Source organism: Anolis sagrei, chromosome 1, assembly GCF_037176765.1.
Source record: "Anolis sagrei isolate rAnoSag1 chromosome 1, rAnoSag1.mat, whole genome shotgun sequence".
NCBI lineage: Eukaryota > Metazoa > Chordata > Lepidosauria > Squamata > Dactyloidae > Anolis > Anolis sagrei.
Window position 1 is genome coordinate 339,521,822 of NC_090021.1, and position 21,868 is coordinate 339,543,689.

Here is a 21,868-nt window from a genome sequence, read left to right on the forward strand (position 1 = left end):
TTTGTCAGTGCCAATTGTGTTTAAGTGCAGGCCAAGGTCTTTAGGTACTGCACCCAGTGTGCCAATCATCACTGGGTCCACCTTGACTGGCTATTATTATTATTATTATTATTATTAGAAACACAACAAGGTTAGCACATAGTAAACAAGATCACCATGCTGGTTGTTGAATTGGATCACACATTGTCTAGGACAATGTGATATATCGGCAAATAATGCGTGCAGATCGCAGTAGGGTGGCCTTTTGTAGTTGGTAAGAAGGAGGGAAAGAGGGAAGGAAGGAAAGAGAGAAGCAAGGATGGAACCAAAGAGCAAAGGAAGGAAGGAAGGAGGGAAGGAAGGAAGGAAGGAAGGAAGGAAGGAAGGAAGGAAGGGAAGAGGTAGAGAAGAGAGAAAGGAGAGAAAGCAGAAGGGAAAGAAAAAGGGCGGAAGGAAGGAGAGAAAGAAAGAAGGAGATAAATGTTGGCCACAGCAATGCGTGCCGGGTAGAGCTAGTACAGTAACACTATCCTACTATGAAACAACACTGGCTTTGATAGGCCTTTCGCCTCATCTAATAATTCGAACTCTTCCTGGGACGAACAACTAAATTTTCTAGGAAAAGTTGGAGACTGGACTCAACTGTCGATCTTGCTTACTTGTGCCTTCTTTCTGTGTCCTTTTTTGCCTTGTTTTCCGTACACCTGTGGCAGGGTTGTTTTAGCTTCTTATTCCAACTTTTAGCATCTACGCTGCTTTTTTGTGCGGCTGGCTTTTCTCTGCGTTTTCAGGGTCTTTTGTTCGATGTGCAACAAGTGTGTGGCTCTGCCTGTTTTCTCGTTTTGTGGAGTTTGTATCTTGGGAGGAAGTTGTATTTTGGGGAGCTGAGGGTTTGGGAAGGGGATGGAGAAGGACAAGGTTGGAGGGCGGAATCAATGCCATGTTTTCCTTCTCTACAGGTTGTTTATGAGGGTTGTATATGTGGTTGGAGGATTTGGGGAATGGTGGTATACAAATGGAGCATGCCCAGTGATGTCTCCTGGGATGGTGTCACCCCATGGACCAAAGTAGCTGAAATAGAATCATGTAGCCACAGAGTTGGTAGAGACCACCTGAGGCCATCCAGTCCTACCCAATTATGTCATATAGCAAGACACTATCCAAGCCCTCTTGACAGATAGACATCCAATCATCTCCAGAGTTGGTAGAGACTACCTGAAACCATCCAGTCCTACCCAATTGTGTCATATAGGAAGACACCATCCAAGCCATCCTGACAGATGGCCATCCAATCATCTTCGGAGTTGGTAGAGACATCCTGAGGTCGTCCAGTCCTACCCAATTGTGCCGTATAGGTAGACACCATCCAAGCCCTCCTGACAGATAGGCATCCAATCATCTTCAGAGTTGGTAGAGATCTCCTGAGGTCATCCAGTCCTACCCAATTGTGCCGTATAGGTAGACACCATCCAAGCCCTCCTTACAGAGGGCCATCTAGTCCTCTTCAGAATTGGTAGAGACCACCTGAGGCCCTCCAGTCCTACGCAATTGTGTCATATAGGAAGACACCATTCAATCATCTTCAGAGTTGGTAGAGACATCCTGAGGTTGTCCAGTCCTACCCAATTGTGTCATATAGGAAGACACCACCCAAGCCCTCCTGACAGATAGCCATCCAATCAACTTCAGAGTTGGTAGAGACCACCTGAGGCCATCCAGTCCTACGCAATTGTGTTATATAGGAAGACACCATCCAAGCCGTCCTGATAGATGGTCATCCAATTATCTTCAGAGTTGATAGAGACCTCCTGAGGCCATCCAGTCCTACCCAATTGTGTCCTATAGGAAGACACCATCCAAGCCGTCCTGATAGATGGCCATCCATCTTCAGTATTGGGAAGAATTTCCTCTAGAACAGGGTTCCTTAAACTTTTCCACTCATGTCCCAATAAATGTTTATGTGCTCCTGGGTATATTGGTATATAAAATAGGTATGAAAACCAAACATTTACTGATAAAAAAATCAGTATTTACAAGGTTTGCTAAACAGGCTGACTTTCCTTTTTAAGAAGTACAACTGAAGATGGGTTGCGGTGAGTTTTTCGGGCCATGAAAGCCTTCGACAACACACAGATTCATGTGAATTCCTACAATAGCCACTAGGTGGCAGGTTACACACATTATTTTGGTTGCTCTTCATTCAGAAGCCAATTTAGGTGACCTCTACATTCATTTCCATGACCCCAAATGGGGTTGCGACCCACAGTTTAAGAAGCATTGAACTAGAAGACCCTTTGAGCCCCTACTATGAAACAACACTGACTTTGATAGACCTTTTGCCTCATCTTGTGGGGCTGTCCCATCTATATTCTCTGTCCCACGAACTCAAGTATTTCCTCTCAAAGTCCAATTGCCGTATCTTAGTGTGAAATGTAGTATCTCTTTATAGGTTATGAGACTCAGTCGGGACCTTTCTCCCAAATCGGCAAGTATTTCCCCTTCGGTTTCAGTGGCAGTTCCTCTGTTTCAGTCTCTCGTTTTTTTCTCCCCTGCTTTTCTTGTTCGTACCTGGCAAAGACGAGCATCATGTTCAGTGCAAGGCGAAGTCTGTTCTGGTTTGTTCCAACGTGTTTGTTGCAACTGTGGGAACCAAGGGAGGGGGAATTCTAGGGAGTGAAGTTTAATAAAGGCCTAGATTTGGTTTAGGAAAGAGGCCAGAAAAGGACATTGGGACCCATGAACATTCAAGAGGCCTCCATAGTCACTCTCACTTTTGGTGAGAGGAAAAGAAACATCCAAATCAAACAGAAATGCATGAAACCATGAAAAATAACTCCAATGCGTTTCCACAAGGACCCAGAACTCTGCATTACCCCATGTGGCCCTTTTGAGAGATCCTGAATGCCACGGAAATTGGTTTTTGGACCTTGGGTGCAGTGGGTTAAACCGCTGATCTGCTGAACTTGCTGATCTAAAAGTTGGCAGTTTGACTCTGGGGAGCAGGGTGAGCTCCAACTGTTAGTCCCAGCTTCTGCCAACCTAGCAGTTCAAAAACATGCAAGTGTGAGTGGTTTTTGGATCTTCGGCCCCCAGGTGGCACAGAAGGTTAAACTGCTGATCTGCTGAACTTGCTGATCAAAAGGTTGGCAGTTTGAATCTTGGGAGCGGGGTGAGCTCCTGCTGTTAGCCCCAGCTTCTGCCAACCTAGCAGTTTGAAAGGTAGATGATAGGTACCGCTTCTGTGGGAAGGTAACAGTGCGCCATGCAGTCATGCCGGCCACATGACCTTGGAGGCATCTATGGATAACGCCGGCTCTTCGGCTTAGAAATAGAGATGTGCACCAACTCCCAGAGTCAGACACAACTAAACCTAATGTCAGGGGGAAAGCTTTACCTTTATTATACAGTGTTCCCTCACTTATTGCGGGGGTTATGTTCCAGGACCTCCCGCAATAAGTGAAAAACTGTGATGTAGGGGTGCTATATTTATTTTAATATTTATACATTATTTTAGTAATTTTACACTTTTTTAAGTGAAGGAAAGGAAGGAAAGGCCCTTCAAGGCTGGAGGGAGTGAGAGAAGACTGAGGAGGGAAAGCGCCTCGGGGAGCGGTGGTGGCAAAAACCCATGAAACAGGGAAAATACTGCGATATATATTTTAAATTAATACTTTTTGAAAACTGCGAAATAGCAGGTCTGCTAAAAGCGAACTGCGAAGTAGCGAGGGAACACTGTACATACAGTTGCACCTGAAGCACACCTGTTATCTTTTGCAGGGCCTTCCTAGCACAGGAGACAGACTTAGGGTATGTCTTCAGTGTAGAAAGAATACACCAATCCTTGCTTCCACAACAAGCCACATTTTCCAAAATCCAATTCTCTCGGGGACAGAAAGTGAGGTGGCACAGGCAACAAAGGAAACTCCACAGGTGCTATCCTAACCTTATATAGCTATATCTATAGTTATATGGCTGGACTAACACTTGAACAATGTGCCTGTAGAATCGTAGAATCATAGATTCAAAGAGTTGGAAGAGACCTCATGGGCCATCCAGTCCAACCTCATTCTGCCAAGAAGCAGGAATATTGCATTCAAATCACCCCTGACAGATGGCCAACCTGCCTTTGTTTAAAAGCTTCCAAAGAAGGAGCCTCCACCACACTCCGGGGCAGAGAGTTCCACTACTGAACGGCTCTCACAGTACTGAGTTACATACAAATTCAACTTGAGAACAAAGCTACAGAGCCCCCTTGTTTGTAAATTGGGAGTGCCTGTACTTAGGACAAGACTGAGCAAATGTAGCAAGACTGGGGCTGGCTGTATGCTGTAGGATTGGTGCAATTTGACCCCACTTTCACTGCCATAGTTCAATGCTATGGATGGAAATTCTGGGAGTTGCAGTTTGGTGCTGGGTTCCTTTGGCTGAGAAGGCTAAAGACCTTGTAAAACTACAACTCCCAGGATTCCATAGCAAGTGAAGAGGTCTCAAATTGCATTAATCCTACAGTGTGGAGCCAGCCTTTGTTTGGTCTCTGGCAGTTGTATCAAGGCAAGGGATATCTCCAGTTGGTGCTTTGTTTGCAACCCTTCCCACCTTGTCTGCGCAGCTATATGTCATCTCTGGCACACATCAAACGACACAGGGTTTGTGTTACCACCAAATTGAAATGCTAGCTTTGGTGGCCTTGGGCTGGGCAAGGGTCAGAGAATGCCAGCATTCAACCAACAGACAGACCCAGTGGTGAAAGCCATCAAGCCTTCAAAATAGACTTTGGGGGGATCTCTGCCTATCCGTGCCAATTTTGTTTCTCATTTCTTCTCCTTCATGCATTGCGCTCGGAATGACTACAGTTGACATTAAAAAGCTGGTCGCAGGTAGGATGCATGATGGAAAATGTGTGGTTGTGCGCATTGCGGGTTGCTAGTAACTGATCCCCATACCTTTAGAGATTTCATCCCATTCCTCTCCATTTGTGTAGAATGGATTTGAGTTCCGTTTTTCCTTTGTGCATTGACGTGATGTCTCGTCTTCCTGGAAATCCTTGGATCTGAATCAAAACCATGCACTCATGGGAAATAATTAATTTGTGGGATTGTAGCTCCCAGAATCCTCCTTCCAGCTTGTCTGCAAGTTGTTGCAATCCCAAAAAAAAGAACCTTTCTAAGTTCGTTTGCAAATGCCTGGATTGCTGCTCCAATATCTGGCTGGAGGATTCTGTCAGGGGGGAAACAAAACAATCTAACCAGGTAGGTACCTGATTTATCTTTCCTTCTATCCCACCTTCCTGTGCTCTGCATGGGACTGATTGTCTCAGGCAAGCAATTAGATCAAACCAAAACATTGCAGAGTCTTTGATCTGTAGTTAGCAGAGATTTTACTGTACAACCTCTGACCTTCTTGCTGCTCACTGTTTTAATAAAACACTTGAAACTTGCACTGGAGGTGTTCATCTTGACTTGTTGCTTATGTACAGCTATATAGACATGAGGATCCCCTGATCTGCTCTCGGTATATACAGAGATATGCTCACAGCAACAATATTATTTACAGTATTTATATTCTGCCCTTCTCACCCCGAAGGGGACTCAGCACAGATCACAATGCACACATACACAGCAAACATTCAATGTCATTTTTGGATATACACAACAGACAGACAGATAGAAGTATTTTGGCATTTCCAACTTTGGTGCCTGGAAGTTATGCTCGATTCTGGCCACAAGGGGTGATGTTCATTCACTATGACGCTGATTAATTTTGATTGTATTTCCTCCTCGTTCTTTGATCGCCGGCATTTTTATAGTGTCATAAAATACCTCCCCTAATTTCTCTACTCACAGCTCAGCTGTTTAGGTGGACAGTAAGCTAGGCTTAACAGTCGGGTGCTCAATCTGATTCGGGCTTCGAACTTGCCACCTTACAGTCAGCAGTGATCTATTGCCGGAGGTTTAGCACAGCTGGTAAATCATCAGCAATTATAAGATCTATCAATCAAAAGGTTGCAAGTTCGAAGCCCCGAGTTGGCGTGAGCTGCCAACTGTCAGCCCAGCTCATTGTTTACCTAAGCAATTCCAAAACAGCTTTAGCTGCGATTAGTGAAATTAGGCACCACTAAATAGTGGGGGAGGTGTTCTACGACGCCATAAAGAAAGATCAGAAAATGTTGGGTGACCGAAAAGGAAGGAGGAAGTCCTGACAGCTCCTCGTCATAGAGGAAAGAGCAATAGCACCCCCTGGACTCGAGCCCAACCTTCCATGGCACCTCCTTCTGTTCTGTCTGTCTGTGTATTGTCTATACAAAGCGGCATTGAATGTTTTGTTGGCGTTAGCGGAAGATTTGCACAGGCTTAGAAGAAAATATGGACTCTGGAGACGTCTGGTTACAAAGCAGGTTCAATTTTACTTAGAGCAGTTCCAAAATGCAACCATTACATTAAGCGACCAGACATGAAGTACACAGTACGCAGGACAAAGGAAGTAGAAGTGTAAACAATTCTGCAGCTGCTTGGTAGATACCAGATACTCCCTAATTTTCTCACAACTCCACATAGAGAGTATCTCAGGGCTACTTTCTCACAGCCTCTAACATAAACATACATCACAGCAATACAAGGAGCCCCCGGTGGCGCAGTGGGTTAAACCCCTGTGCCGGCAGGACTGAAGACCGACAGGTCGCAGGTTCGAATCTGGGGAGAGGCGGATGAGCTCCTTCCGTTAGCTCCAGCTCCCCATGCGGGGACATGAGAGAAGCCTCCCACAAGGATGATAAAACATCAAAAATCATCCAGGCTTCCCCTGGGCAACGTCCTTGCAGACGGCCAATTCTCTCACAACAGGATGCTACTGACACGACAAACAGCAATACAATCTTGTGGCATCCATATTTCTACTGCATGAAATTACATTTAAAACACATTACATACTTCAACATATACTGACACGTTTGCCATGTATGTGTACTGTGATCCACCCTGAGTCCCTTTTGGGGTGAGAAGGGCGGAATATAAATACAGTATTATTTATTTATTTACTTACTTCATTTATATACCGCTTTTCTCAGCCCTTAGGCGACTCATTATTATTATTATTATTATTATTATTATTATTATTATGGTGATTAGCCAGCTGTGCTACAGCCCGGCCCTCAATAATATGGCGAGAAGTGATGATCATCACAAGATATTCACATGGCAAGGCATCAGCATGGCGAGAGGGAGCACACATGCCTGCCACTTACTTTTATTTATTTTATTTATTTATTTAAAAGTTTTATATACCGACTTTCTCACCTCTCTTAAGGGACTCAGACCAGTTTCCAACTGTAAAAAATACATACAATCAGTAAACATCCTACTTCATATTGCCATAAAACATTAAAAACAGCAAAACAGTAATTACATTCAATAAATACAATGGTCAGTCGTCCCACTAAATTTGATGTTCATCATCCTCCATCCAATCTCCGGGTGTTGGCTCACTCATCGAATGCCTGTCTCCATAGCCACGTCTTCACCTGCTTTCTGAATGTCAGGATGGAAGGGGCGGTTCTGATCTCCTGTGGGAGAGAGTTCCAGAGACGAGGGGCCACCACCGAGAAGGCCCTGTCCCTCGTCCCCACCAGACACGCTTGCAAAGCCGGTGGGACTGAGAGCAGGGCCTCTCCAGACGATCTTAATAATATTGATGGTTCATAGGGGAGAATACGTTCAGAGATACGTTTATACCCATAGGCTTCTCATCATCAAACAGGACAACAGTGAATGATGTAGCCCTCATCATCATACCTGTCACAGGGTCATGACTCTTTCCTTTTCCTGTCCCTCCAGTTCCACATCACCAGTTACTTTACTCTTCCGTGGATGTATGTGACCACATGTCGATTAGAACTGTATTTTTCCATTCAGTAATGCATAGGAGTTACAGACAATGCATTTCTATCTAACAGAGCATTATCTATCTGATTATGGGAATGGTGATCCTTGGAAATCCTTCTGGGTTTGGAAAGGTTCCTCACTTTGGATTGCCGGAATCCTCCAACAGGCAATAGCCAAGATGGAGAACTGTAATCCAGCAAAGTTTTATTTCCCACATAAACTATGAGTGCATGGTTCTCATTCAGATCTAAAAATTGTCCAAAAAAGGCACCTTTTATCATGTGTTGGAATTTCTATCCTGCAATATTTGGGGGAAAGTGAGTCTGATTTGTTGCGTCTCTGTGCTTTGAAGCCTCCAGTCAACCCATTAACTTCAGGCAAGGAATATTTGGAAGTGGTTTTGCAAGATCGTTCCTCTGAAATATAGCCTGGAACTCATTGGATTCTTGGATTTGTAAACCTTCATCTCATGTGTGCTGTATGTCTGTGCATGGGTGCGTGTGTATAGCCCAGGATGCATCTATACTGGAGAATGAATGCAGTTTGACACCACTTTAACTGCCATGGATTAATGCTATGGAATCCTTGGAGTTGTAGTTTGTTGTAGTTTGGCAAAGAAGGCATGATTCCAATACATCAAGCCATTGCAATTAAAGTGAGTTACAGTTTTACAAAGCCAATGCTTTCTCTGCCAAAGAGTGCTGGTGCCTCCTCAAACTACAACTCCCAGGATTCCATAGCATCGAACCGTGGCCACTGAAGTGGTGTCAAACTACGTTCATTCTACATCGTAGATGCATCCCCAGACCTGTCCTGAAAGCATTGGGTTAGAGGTGGGAGCATAAATTAGGACAAATTATGACTGCAGTTTTGGTTTCCTGCTACCCAGGTGAGGCCCTTTCACCTGGCGAGCTTCACAATACGAAGACAAGCTCTTGATAGCTTCCATGCCATGATGATGATTATTATAGTAATATTTTCCTATGTTCATCTCTTGATTGAGATACAAAGCGTCCTCTAAGCCAAACGGTTTAGCAGCTGTCCTGAACGGAGTTTCCTTCGTATCCCTTTTGGACGGCCAATCTAACCTTTTCTGTGGATTTACCCCAAAAATCTTGCCAAATGCCAAAGGTGCATGGCCTTTAGGTGAACCGCAAACCCAAATGCCTCCCTGCATGGCTGCATGAGATGCTTCTTGTTCCATTTGTGCCCCTTATTGGCTTATCGGGGCCTGTTTCCCCAAGACCCACCTTGCCCTTGGCTTTCCACCCGCTCTCCTTGCAGTGGCCTGGTTCTCCTTCGACCCCAGCACAGCTCATTCGGACATCATCTTCTCCAACGACAACCTGACCGTCACCTGCAACAGCTACGATGACCGGGTGGTGCTGGGCAAAACGGGCTTCTCCAAAGGCCTCCACTATTGGGAGCTGTCCATCGACCGCTATGACAACCACCCGGACCCGGCCTTCGGAGTGGCTCGGATGGATGTCCTCAAGGACGTCATGCTGGGGAAGGACGACAAGGCCTGGGCCATGTACGTGGACAACAACCGCAGTTGGTTCATGCACAACAACTCACACACCAACAGGTATGTGGACCCTGTTTTGTGGGGCACTCAGTGGGGATCTCCATCCTCATTTCTTTTCTTTCTCCCTTCATCAGAGTGTCAGGGGTCCCCAAAAAAGGCAGCAATAATAATAATAACAACAGCAACAACATAATGTTGTTATATTATGTGGTTTTATATTATGTGTTAATGTTTGTAAATGTTTTATGGTGTTTATGGGTATTGAATCGTTGCCATTGTAAACCGCCCTGAGTCACCGGAGGGCTTTATTTATTTTTGTTGTGTCAGAGCAACCAGTCAATTATATTACATTTCTAACAGAACAAAACAAACAGACAGACAAAACACAAAGTTTGCAAGTTTGATAGTTTATTAAATGTCCTTTGACCAGTATCTGGCCACTTGGGGTGCCTCTGGTGTTGCTGCAAGAAGGTCCTCCATTGTGCATGTGGCAGGGCTCAGGGTGCATTGCAGCAGGTGGTCTTTGGTTCTACAGACACACTCGCTGGAACACCTCAGCAAGCGAGAGTCCAAAAGTGGCAGGTTCAAACCCAGAACCTCAATCAATGGCTGATACCAAATGAGAGACTCCCTCCTGGGCACACAGAAGACTGGGCGACTTGGAAGGCGCTGAACAGACTGCGCTTTGGCACCACGAGATGCAGAGCCAAGCTTAAGAAATGGGGCTACAAAGTGGAATCCACGACATGTGAGTGTGGATAAGAGCAAACCACTGACCACCTGCTGCAATGCAACCTGAGCCCTGCCACATGCACAAGGGAGAACCTTCTTGCGGCAACACCAGAGGCACTCCAAGTGGCCAGATACTGGTCAAAAGACATTTAATCAACTACCAAACTCATCTTGTATTTTGTCTGTCTGTTTGTTTTGTTCTGTTAGGAATGTAATACAATGGTCTGGTTGTCCCTGACACAATAGATAAATACATAAATAGTGTAATGAGTGCCTATGTGTTTTCCTCCTCCACAGGACCGAAGGTGGTATCACCAAAGGCGCAACAGTTGGCGTCCTGCTGGACTTGAACAGGAGGACTGTGACGTTCTCCATCAATGAAGACCAGCAGGGACCGGTGGCCTTTGAGAACCTGGAAGGCGTCTTCTTCCCCGCCGTCAGCCTGAACAGAAATGTTCAGGTAAGGAGAAGGAAGGGGGTTGCTGCTTTTAGGAAAGGGAATGGGGATAGACTTTGGAAGAGTCTAGTCCTGTCTGAAGTTGCAAGCATCTAGAGAAGGATAGAGGAGACAAAGGATTGACGCTTTGAGGTGCCTCTACACCAGGTATGGGCAAACTTGAGCTATCCAGGTGTTTTGGACTTCAACCATAATTCCTAACAGTTGGAAGTTTGCCCATGCCTGATTTACACTGTAGGAGAAATGCAGCTTGTCACCGATAACTTCCATGGCCCAAGGCTATAGAACCCTAGAAGTTGTAATTTTGCAAGGTCTTTCGCCTTCTCTGCCAAACAGTGTCTCACCAAACTTGAGCTTCCGTGATTCCATAGCATTGTACCATCATGGTTTCAAAACTACTTTCATTCTACAGTGTTGATGCACCCAGAGAAGTCTGAGAACCTTACAAAACTACAACTGACATGGCTCCATAGCACTGATCCATGGCAATCAAGTTGTGCCAAATTGTATTGATTCTACAGTGTAGATGCACCTTTTGGGAAGAGCTATGAATTTGAGGTAGAGATGATCAACGTAACCACTTCACTTCCTGAGATTTTACCAAGGTCCATTCCATAAAACACAATTGGAGATGTATTATTCCACTCTTAACTGCCTTGATATGACTCCATGGAAACCTAGGATTTGCAATGTATGAAGAAGATGCCTTGAGAGGATGCCTCTCAACAAATCTGTAGGTCCTTCAGTACAATCCATGGTACCCTGGGACCAAATGTAAGACAATTTAACTGGGTTCAGCTCGGTATTATTTTTCTTTCCAAAGTTTTGCAGTTATTCATATCTAGGTCCCAGATACACTTTGCTACTGAATTTTTTTAGAGCAGGTTCAATCAATTGACCACCCTGAGTATGGAAAAAATTCATCAGAGCTCCTGTTGTTTTCTCAGCTTCCAGCTTCATTGCTTCCCTGTGACATTTCCAGGAAAGAGATTAACTGAAAATAATTCCCAGATATTTGAATAGATTTTTTTTCTCTCTGAAATATACTAAGGAAAATAGCAAACATGTCTTTGCTGCTTTCATTGATCTTTCTGTTGCTTTTGATTCTACTAACAGAAAGATTATTGGAAAAGCTACAGAATTCTGATATTGATCACAGACTATTAAAATTGATACAGCAACAATACACTAACATAGAAATGAGGGTGAGAATTGACAGAACTGACTCTCCTTCACCAGTAATCAAGAACAGAAAGATTTTCATCCAGATGTATGCAGATGATATAGTACTTTTCTCCTTCTCTTGGTTGGGTCTTAACAATGTTTTGAAAGCTTTCAGTACTTACTGCCGAGAGGATTATCTGTCAATAAATTACTCCAAGACCAAGGTTATGGGTTTTGATGGACACTCTCCAAGGTATAAATGGTCTTTAGACCAAGATGGCATAGCATAAACCCATCTATTCATTATTTTTCTTTCCAAGGATGAAACGAGTCTGTCTAAACTCGTTCTGTCCCACTTACCTGTCCGAATGTATCTCCCCTTACAAACCATCAAGGACTTTAAGATCATCTGGGGAAACCCTGCTCTCGGTCCCGCCTTCGTCACAAGTACGTTTGGCGGGGATGAGAGACAGGGCCTTCTCAGTCATGGCCCATGGTCAGAATGGTATTAACTGAGAATCCAAGGTTTAGGATTTTCTCTTGAACTATCTTTTTCCACCTTGATTGGAATAGATCATCAAGGGTCAATGGAGCCAAACCTTTGGGCAAAAATATTAGTTTTAACCAAAGATTTAATTTATACATCCAGATCCAAGACTCAACAGAGATCTGACCTGTCTCCAAAAGTAAAATTACGTTAGACACATAGCTTGGGAGGCCAAGGATGCTTCTTATAAATTTTGTCTGGATGGTTTCTAAGGCCTTGACACTTTTAAATGCACACGGATGTGCTCCATATAATATTTGAGGCTGAATCTTAGCATTAAAAACTTGAATTGCTGAAGGTACATGCTGGCCACCTTTTCCATAAAAAAATGATAAAAGTGAGTTGTAACTCCACTGTGTATTTGCTATAGAATGGGGTACATGGGCATTCCAGGAACCGGTAGACTGGAAAATGACTCCTAGATATTTATAGAGTTTAACTTGCTCAATTGGATGCCCGTTGATTTGCCAGCGGTGCACGCATCTTTTCCGTGTGAAAACTAACACACTTTTGATTTATCATAATTAATTGTGAGCTGTTCAGCATTGCAGTACTCATTTAACCCTTTTAGGAACCGTCTCAGCCCAACAAATGTTAGTGATAAAAGCAGAAGGAGAGAGAGAATACACTGTACATGACTTCCTTATATACAATTCTATACATTTACACATAGCAATCACTGATTGGTTCCCAACTCAAACCCAGGATTGCATCATTCACAATCACCTGGACTAGGCCACAGAACACATTCCCCAAATGAAGTTCTATATACAGTTAATGCATGACTCAGCATTTCCAATAGAAGCCTATTAGCAGTGAATGAGTCAGCTATAGTACATTACAATACATTGTAAAACCTGACATAAATAAATAAATAGGGCTGGCTGTGAGTGGTGATGGGTGAATCAGGAATTCAATTGGAGTGAGATTGTAAAATGCCAGGCAGATTAACACTATGGTCAATGGCCTTTGTTTACAGGTGACGCTCCACACCGGTTTGCCCGTCCCGGATTTCTACAACGCGCGGGGCTCCATGCAGTGAAGTGCAACCGCCTGCCCTGTGGCTTTTTCTCAGGACTCACCGAGAGAGCCGCGCTTTGGGTTTTCTCAAGGAACAGACCTCATTGGAGAAAGGAGGGGAAGATCTGGCTGTGTGGAAACTCCGGGTTCGCAACAAATAGAACAAAAGAACCCTATTTTTGGAAGGAACAAAATAGAAAAAGGGGTAGCATCCAGAAGTTCCCTTTTGGCCTCTCCGAACCCCATGTGCTTTGTGCCTGTGTGTTTTGCGCTGCTCGTTTCCCCCTCTTTTTGGCTGACTGCAAGAAAGCCCCAGATCAAAATGTCAACTCTTTTGGGTCCAAGTCCATTCTGAGATGGACCCTGGATTTCCATGATGAACGACAAAGTCCTTAGATAGCCAAGAATAAACTGTCAGATTTGAGGGGGATCTGGGTTTCCTTCCATTTTGGAATCCCTTCCAAAAATGGGAACTGAATTTCCATGATGCAATGTCCTTGAATCATTCAGATATCCTGACCTGAAGGATCCATCATCCTCAAAACCAGAATTCAGAAAATGAGCGTCGGGCAAGAAACGCATTTCCTGGGTTGACTTTCTCTCCTCGGTTTCCCTCTTTGTGGCCTTCCTTGCTGAATTCCACAGCATCAGAAACATTGGCCTTGGATGACCACTTACTCTACATACAAAGCCATGTCGAATGAACCAAGTGAAATCAGATTTTTCTTTTAATTTTTCATGGCCAAAGCAGAAATATGGGTCTAAAAGGTTATGGGATTTGGGGCCCAGAAAGGGACATTGGTTCTCTTTTTTCCTCCCTGGAGACAGGAGACCTGACTCTGACACATTCTTGCTGCAGAGCATTGCTTTCCAATTTCATACTTTTCAACAAATATGGCATTTTTCGGTGATGGAAGATCTCACGGTGCTTCGTCAACAGAAGATCAGCTCTGGAAAATGATGACATTTATGAGAAACGATTGGTCCATGCCTTCTTTGAGCTCTAAATCTTTAGGTTGGAAGGAATGGAGCCGCCATGCTTGTCCCTCATTGGGTTGTTGTAGAGTTTTCTGGGCTATATGGCCATGCTCTAGAGGCATTTTCTCTTGTCATTTCGCCTGCATCTATGGCAAGCATCCTCAGAGGTAGTGAGACCTCACTACCTCTGAGGATGCTTGCCACAGATGCAGGCGAAACATCAGGAGAGAATGCTTCTAGACCATGGCCATATAGCCCGAAAAAACCTACAACAACCCAGTGATTCTGGAAGAAATGGTTTTGAGTGGAAGAAGATAGCAACAAAAAGTGGGAAAGAGTAGAATGTAGAAAAGCAATTTTCTTATACTACAACTCCCAGAATCCTCAACCAATCTGACCCGGGGATTTGGGGGATGTAGTCCAATAATTTATCTAGCTCTGAGGAAGGAGAGGTATGGTACTGTGTGTAGAACATTAGGGGTGACCACACTTTTCTCCATAAATCAGATTTGTGTTGAAACCGAAATATATGCAGAAGGAAGGGAGTATTGGGTTGTTGTAGGTTTTTTCGGGCTATATGGCCATGGTCTAGAGGCATTCTCTCCTGACGTTTCGCCTGCATCTATGGTAAGCATCCTCAGAGGTTGTGAGGTCTGTTGGAACTAGGAAAGTGGGTTTATATATCTGTGGAATGACCAGGGTGAGACAAAGGACTCTTGTCTGCTGGAGCTAGGTGTGAATGTTTTAACTGACCACCTTGATTAGCATATAATGGTCTATATGCTAATACCATTATTTTAGCATATAATGGTATTAGCTTATAGTGGTCAGTTGAAACATTCACACCTAGCTCCAGCAGACAAGAGTCCTTTGTCTCACCCTGGTCATTCTACAGATATATAAACCCTTTTTCCTAGTTCCAACAGACCTCACTACCTCTGAGGATGCTTGCCATAGATGCAGGCGAAACGTCAGGAGAGAATGCCTCTAGAACATGGTCATATAGCCCCAAAAAACCTACAACAACGCAGTAATTCTGGTCATGAAAGCCTTCAACAATACATTGAAGAGAGAATTCTTGAAGGTAGTAGCTCTTCAGGTACTGGAGATAGTAACCCAACTATAGAGAGAAATGGGTAGGAAGTAAAAAAAAACTCAACAGTGAATGGGGAGAGGGGCCTCAATAAACAGTGAGGGGGAAATGGCCCATGATCTTAGTTAGCTCTACACTAAGGCAAAATAGGAAATAAACAAGATGAACTTGAACTCTTAATATCACAAAGCAAACATGAAAGGCAAGCATCATGGAAACCTGGTGGTACGAGTCTCCCAGTCATTATTAGAATGTAGTAATAGAGAGGTATAACCTATTTCTGAGAAATAGACCAAACAGGAAAGGGGGAAGAAATAGCATTATGTGTCAAACTTCCTAACAGTAAGAACTGTTTGGCCATGGAATACGCTGCCTGGGAGTGGTGAAGTCTCCTTCCATCTCTGGGGTTGATGGGGTTGATGGCCATCTGTCAGGAATTTGGATGGTGTCTTCCTGCCTGGCAGAGGAGGGTGGACTTGATGACATTTGGGGTCTCTTCAAACTGTATCAGTCTTTATGAGAGAAGGAGATTATCTCCAAAAACACAGCATAATCCACTGTCAAAAAGCTCTTACTGTCACAAAATTGTTCCTAAGATCTAGGCAGAAGCTCTTTTCCTGCCATTTGAACCCATTGCTTGCTCCATTGTGTCCTGGTCTCTAGAGCAGCACAAAACAGACTTATCCCCTCCTCAATGGGAAACATGGCTCTCATGTCCCCTTTTAACCATTTTGGTTGTCCTTCTCAGGACACAATCCGGTGTGTCCATCTTCTTGTATTGTGGCACCCAGAACTGGATTGTGAAGTCTGACCGAAGAAGAATAACGTGGGGCTATGACTTCCCTTGATCTGGAGTGACACTCAGTTATTGATGCAGCCTAGAATAGTGTTGGCTTTGTAGCTTATCCATCAGGAGGCCTACAGAGTCTTTGGTCGGGTCATTCTTTGAAGCTGGAGATCTGAAGGGTCCAGATCTTGATCTATCTAGCGTAGGTTCCACATCCACTTGAGGGAGTTGGGTTGTCAGGACACCCCTTGAGGGACTCTACTCCAGACCAGAGGCTGGTGCCAAGGGTCCAGATCTTGATCTATCTGGCATAGGTTCCACATCCAGCCCATAGACATCCACTTGAGGGAGTTGGGTTGTCAGGAAACCCCTTGAGGGGCTCTACTCCAGACCAGAAGCTGGTGCCAATGCAAACAGTGATGGAATATAGGTTATATGACACACAAGGGCCTATTACTTGGGATAACCCAAACAGAGTAGACTCAATGAATCAATGGAATGTATCTATATGCTGAACTAATATTCAGCAGTTCACTGAATGCAGAGGTGGGTTGTCTGCATCTGGATATCCCAGATGGAGACAAGGTGGCATCCAGATTGGTGTGGAAGGGCAGAGTTGTGGAGTTATATAATTTGGGAGGAGATCTTGGGCAAAGCAGATCTAGAGACCTTCCTACATAAGCTAGGAAAAGCGTCCAAGCAATTGTGCGACTTCTCAGTGACCAACTAATGAACTTCAGATTTTGGGTTCATTTCACCCTACATTTTTGTGGATTCCATGGAACCACCTTAAATGGACAACTGGGGGTCAAGCTGAGAGTCCTTCTTGGCAGTATTTGGTACAGAGTGAGTTTCAAGTGGCACGATTCCGTTTTGACTGCATCCTGGTGCTTCTTACATATCTCCCTTTATGGGCTGTGAGGAAGGGAGGATGTCGGTCTGTAACTAGTTTTAGATGTCCTCACCTTTCAATATCTCACATTGTCATGTTGCCTTCTTAACAAGACCATGGTTGACTGATTTAGACTGAACTCCTCCATTGAGAGGACAGAAGGTGGTGTCCTGATAGTGGCATGCCTCTGTGTACGTCATGCTACGTGTTTGGTCCAAAATATACACAAATGCGCCATGGAAAACTCTGTCGAGAGCAACGGGAATGGAGCTGTGCGTAGATCAATGCTGCACAGTGGGAATACGTGGCCTTTGGCATGTGTAGCACAGCATTACTTTCCTGAATGGGTAATGCTGGAATAAGTACATCCCGGCATGGGGATACGTATACTATGCTGATGTTGGACCATGGACAAAGCCACACCGCAGTGATGTGCTCGTAGATATATGGCAAAATGTGCAGTAGACGCTGTATGTGATTTGTGCAAAGGCAGCTCCTGTTCAACTCTGGCTCTGGGATCTTTAACTAAATAGCTGCTATGCTGTGGCCAAAATTGTACAACCCCAGGCACAAGGGAACATGAGATCCCTATGCGGCTCATGATTCACATGGAGAAAAGACTCTTGGCCAGATATCCAAGGCCCCATCCTCTCCATGCATTTACATTCTCAGGAAATTCAACATGCCTTGGTGGAAACAAAGCCAGCCAGATGTTTTATCATCAAAATATAGTGCATTGACATGGTAACTTTAATTCCTTATGACTCCCCCCATCTGCACTGTTCGTTCAACATCATTTAATATCAGTGTCGTTGTGTGCCTTCAAGTCATCGCTGACTTACGGAGACTCTAAGGCCAAGCTAACACAGGCAGAATTGGTTCAGAGGGGGTTTGCTATGTCCTTCTTCTGAGGCTGAGAGAACATGACTTGCCTAAAATAAGCTTCCATGGTAATGAGGGGAGTCAAGCCCTGGTCTCCCAATGCCCTAGTCCAGCGTTTCTCAACCTGGGGGTTGGGACCCATGGGAGATCATGAGGAGGTGTCAGAGGGGTTGCCAAAGACCATCAGGAAATACAGTATTGGGTTGTTGTAGGTTTTTTTAGGACTATATAGCCATGTTCTAGAGCAGTGTTTCTCAACCTGGGGGTCGGGACCCCTGTGGGGGTCACGAGGGGGGGGGGGGTCAGAAGGTCACCAAAGACCATCAGAAAACATAGTTTGTTTTCTTCCTATCAGCTTTCTTCACTGTTCAGCTGTTACAACCAAACAAAGGAATTGGAAATATGATAATATGGCATCACAACTTTTCCCCCAAACTCCACCAGTGTTCACATTTGGGCAATTCTATCATTGGTGGGGTTCAGAATGTTATTTCATTGTAGGTGAACTATAAATCCCAACAACTACAACTCCCAAATGTTAAGGTCTATTTTTCTCAAACTCCTCCAGTGTTCACATTTCAGCATATTGAGTGTTCGTGCCAAGTTTGGTCCAGATCCATCATTCTTTGCGTCCACAGTGCTCTCTGGATGTAGGTGAACTACAATTCCAAAAATTCAAGGTCAGTGTCCACCAGATCCTCCCAGTATTTTCTCTTGGTCAAAGGAGTTCTGTGTGCCAAGTTTGGTTCAATTTCATCATTGGTGGTGTTCAGAATGCTCTTTGATTGTAGGTGAACTATAAATCCCAGCCACTACCGCTCCCAAATGACAAAATCAATCCCCCAACCCCACCAGTATTCAAATTTGGGCATATTGGGTATTTGGGATTTGAAAATACATCCTGCATATCAGATGTTTACATTACAATTCATAACAGTAGCAAAATTACAGTTATGAAGTAGCAATGAAAACGTTATGGTTGGGGGTCACCACAATGTGAGGAACTATACTAAGGGGTCGCGGCATTAGAAAGGTTGAGAACCACTGTTCTAGAGGCATTCTCTCCTGATGTTTCGCCTGCATCTATGGCAAGCATCCTCAGAGGTTGTGAGGTCTGTTGGAACTAGGAAAATGTTCTGACATTGTTCTGACAAGACATTGTTCTGACAAGCAGCAGAGGTGCAATGTATCTTGACGACACAATCCTTAACTTGAACACATAGAGGGGAAATGAAGACCTGGATGCTGGTTGTCTTGGGGCATATACTCAGAGATTGGATAAGTTACTTTTGGGGATTGCAACACTCCTTTTTCCCTAGCCAGGGTGACAATGACAGTCTAAAAAAATGGAGTTCAAGGCATTACTGCAAAATGTAGCATAGTGCTTTGGGTGCTAGGCAAGGATTTGGGGAGATCAGAGTGAGACTCCCCATTTATCCATGGAAACTCAGTGGGTAACCTCAGGAAAGTCATACTCTCTCAGCCTCAGTGAGTCCAGATTTTGCAGTCCAACTTCTGAATGTGTTGACTTTGAGGTGCATCTTTGGGTGGCTGGTCTCAGGATCGGAGCCCAACCCATCTTCATGAAGGGCTTTGACGGGACGTTTCCTCCTTCGAATGCTTTCCATATCCATCCTTGGGACCTCCTCAGCTCCTGTCCCCTTCCTTGTGGCCGAACAGAGGCCACACTCCCCATTTTAGCAAAAGCAGACCTCTAGAAACCTGTTCGCTCCAACAAATCCCTGAACTGGGACTGGGCGGCAATCTTGCCAAACCTCATGTACATATTCGGTGCGATCGTCCTGTTGTGGTTGTCGCCATACTCTTCCCTCCGAACCACAGACAGCATGCCAGTACTGCGTTTTCCTTTTGCTTTGTTGAGAAAGACAGTTGTGTTGAGAGCTAGCATATCCTTCTTTTGGATGCCATGTTTCATTCATAGGTTACGATTTCGTTTTGCTTTAGTCAGTTTAACCAGGAGCATCAACAACCTGGAAATGGACTGAGAAATCAAATGTAATCACGTTGTGGAAAACAGGAGAGGCGAGAGACCTCAATTCTGAAACAAAACAACAAAAGGCGTGTCTGTAAATAAGTACGTGTTCCGATTTAGACTCCCTTCCCCTTAGAACTTTTGTAACGACGACAATGAAGATGAAGATGTCCCAGCGTTACCTTTACCTAATTTATTGAATGGGTGCTAATCTCGCGTTCATGCTCTTCGGTTTCTTTTGGCTGCGGAGGAGAACGCTTGCGGGGCAACGTGGATCTCCTTGCGGCCCCGGTTTCCCAGGGGCTTTGGTGGCCGGGCCACGACAGCCTCCATCGCCATCGCCATCGGTCCCGCTTTGTTCTGGTGCGTCCCCATCATGCGTAGAGTAGACCCCTTGTGAACGGTGACATGCCCTTCTTGGCAACGTGGTGCGACCCTTAGCTGCAAACCGACTCCCTCGGGCCCAAAGGGGTTCTGTAACGCTGTTCTAATAAAAAGAAAAGACTTTAGTCAAGACGACTGCAGGTGTTTCCAAGTGTTTTCTTGGGCAGGTTTGGATTGGAATGGGGACACTTTTAAGGGGATTTTATTCACTGCATTCATTTACCGCGTACTCACTGTTTTGTGGGTTTCCCTGCATCCTCACAGCCATTATTATTATTATTATTATTATTAACTTTATTTGTACCCCGCTAGCATCTCCCGTAGGACTCGATGCGGCTCACATAGGCCGAAGCCTCAAAACACAATACAGTAGAACATAATACAACAACAATACCAAGCAAATCAAACAGTAAGCAAAATAAACAACAACAATAACAATATCAGGACACTATTAAAACTGGGCTGGCCAGAGCAGTGGGTACAGGATTAAAAAGTGCTGAAGTGGCAGGAGGAATGTAGGATTATAAAATGCGGTGTGCAGCAATCTTAATTCAACTAAAGTGCTTCTGGGACTTGGTGATGGGGAGTCCTAATCTGAGAAGGCACATCGGAACAGCCAGGTTTTTAAATTCTTTCTGAAGACAGCCACTGTAGGGGCCTGTCTAAGATCTTTTGGGAGGGCGTTCCAAAGTCGGGGGGCCACCACAGAGAAGGCCCTGTCTCGCGTCCCCACCAGCCGCGCTTGCGACGCGGGTGGGATCACGAGCAGGGCCTCTCCAGATGATCGAAGTGAGCGTGTGGATTCATAGATGGAGATGCGGTCACGCAGGTAGAGTGGTCCCAAACCGTTCAGGGCTTTGTAGGTAAGCACCTGCACCTTAAATTGGGCTCGGAAAATAAATGGCAGCCAGTGGAGCTCCTTAAACAGAGGGGTCGGCCTCTCTCTGTAATGAGCCCCGGTTAGCATCCTGGCTGCAGCCCGCTGAACCAGTTGGAGTTTCCGAGCCATTTTCAAGGGCAGCCCCACGTAGAGCGCATTGCAGTAATCCAATCTGGAGGTGGCCAAAGCATGGACCACCCCAGCCAGATCAGCCTTCGCAAGGTACGGTCGCAGCTGGCGCACAAGTCTCAGTTTTTTTTCTTGTTTTTTTTAATGATTTTTTTTATTGAGAAAGAAAAATAATAACATATTTGAACAGATAATACTTGTCTATTATAGGCATACATTATAGTGACATATTTCAATATTATCTATTCGCATTCTTTACAAGTTTATTCATATTACATTTTTATTATTATTATTTTCTTCTTTCTTTTTTTTTCTCCCCCCTCCTCCCACCCCCCTTTTCCTACCCCTCCCACCACATTTCTCTCTATATCTTTATTTTTAACCACGCACACAACTTTTGCAATCTTTGTACAATTTCTATGCTGGCTTCACCTTCTTCTACCCATTTCATATATGTTGCCCATTTCTCTTTAATTTCTTCTGTTTTATCCTCCTGTGAGTCTTCTTGGGTTATACATTCAATAATATCTGATTGAACTTGTTCAA

General features: G+C 44.5%; 1 protein-coding gene across 7 annotated transcripts in view; it reads left to right on the top strand.

Moving 5' to 3' along the window:
• The window catches only part of TRIM9 (tripartite motif containing 9), a 72,405-nt gene extending 57,991 nt beyond the window's left edge, over positions 1-14,414 (top strand). For 2 of the 7 annotated variants that reach the window (XM_060753053.2, XM_060753081.2), the window contains 5 exons: positions 2,429-2,464; positions 4,833-4,856; positions 9,141-9,444; positions 10,414-10,576; positions 13,264-14,413. In XM_060753053.2, coding sequence (XP_060609036.1) covers positions 2,429-2,464; positions 4,833-4,856; positions 9,141-9,444; positions 10,414-10,576; positions 13,264-13,326 — 590 coding nt within the window. In that variant the 3' untranslated portion in view covers positions 13,327-14,413. Of the gene's footprint in view, positions 1-2,428; positions 2,465-4,832; positions 4,857-9,140; positions 9,445-10,413; positions 10,577-13,263 lie in introns of all 7 variants that reach the window. The other 5 variants (XM_060753071.2, XM_060753088.2, XM_060753098.2 and 2 more) reach the window with 3 other exon arrangements.
• The last annotated feature ends 7,454 nt before the right edge of the window (positions 14,415-21,868 follow it).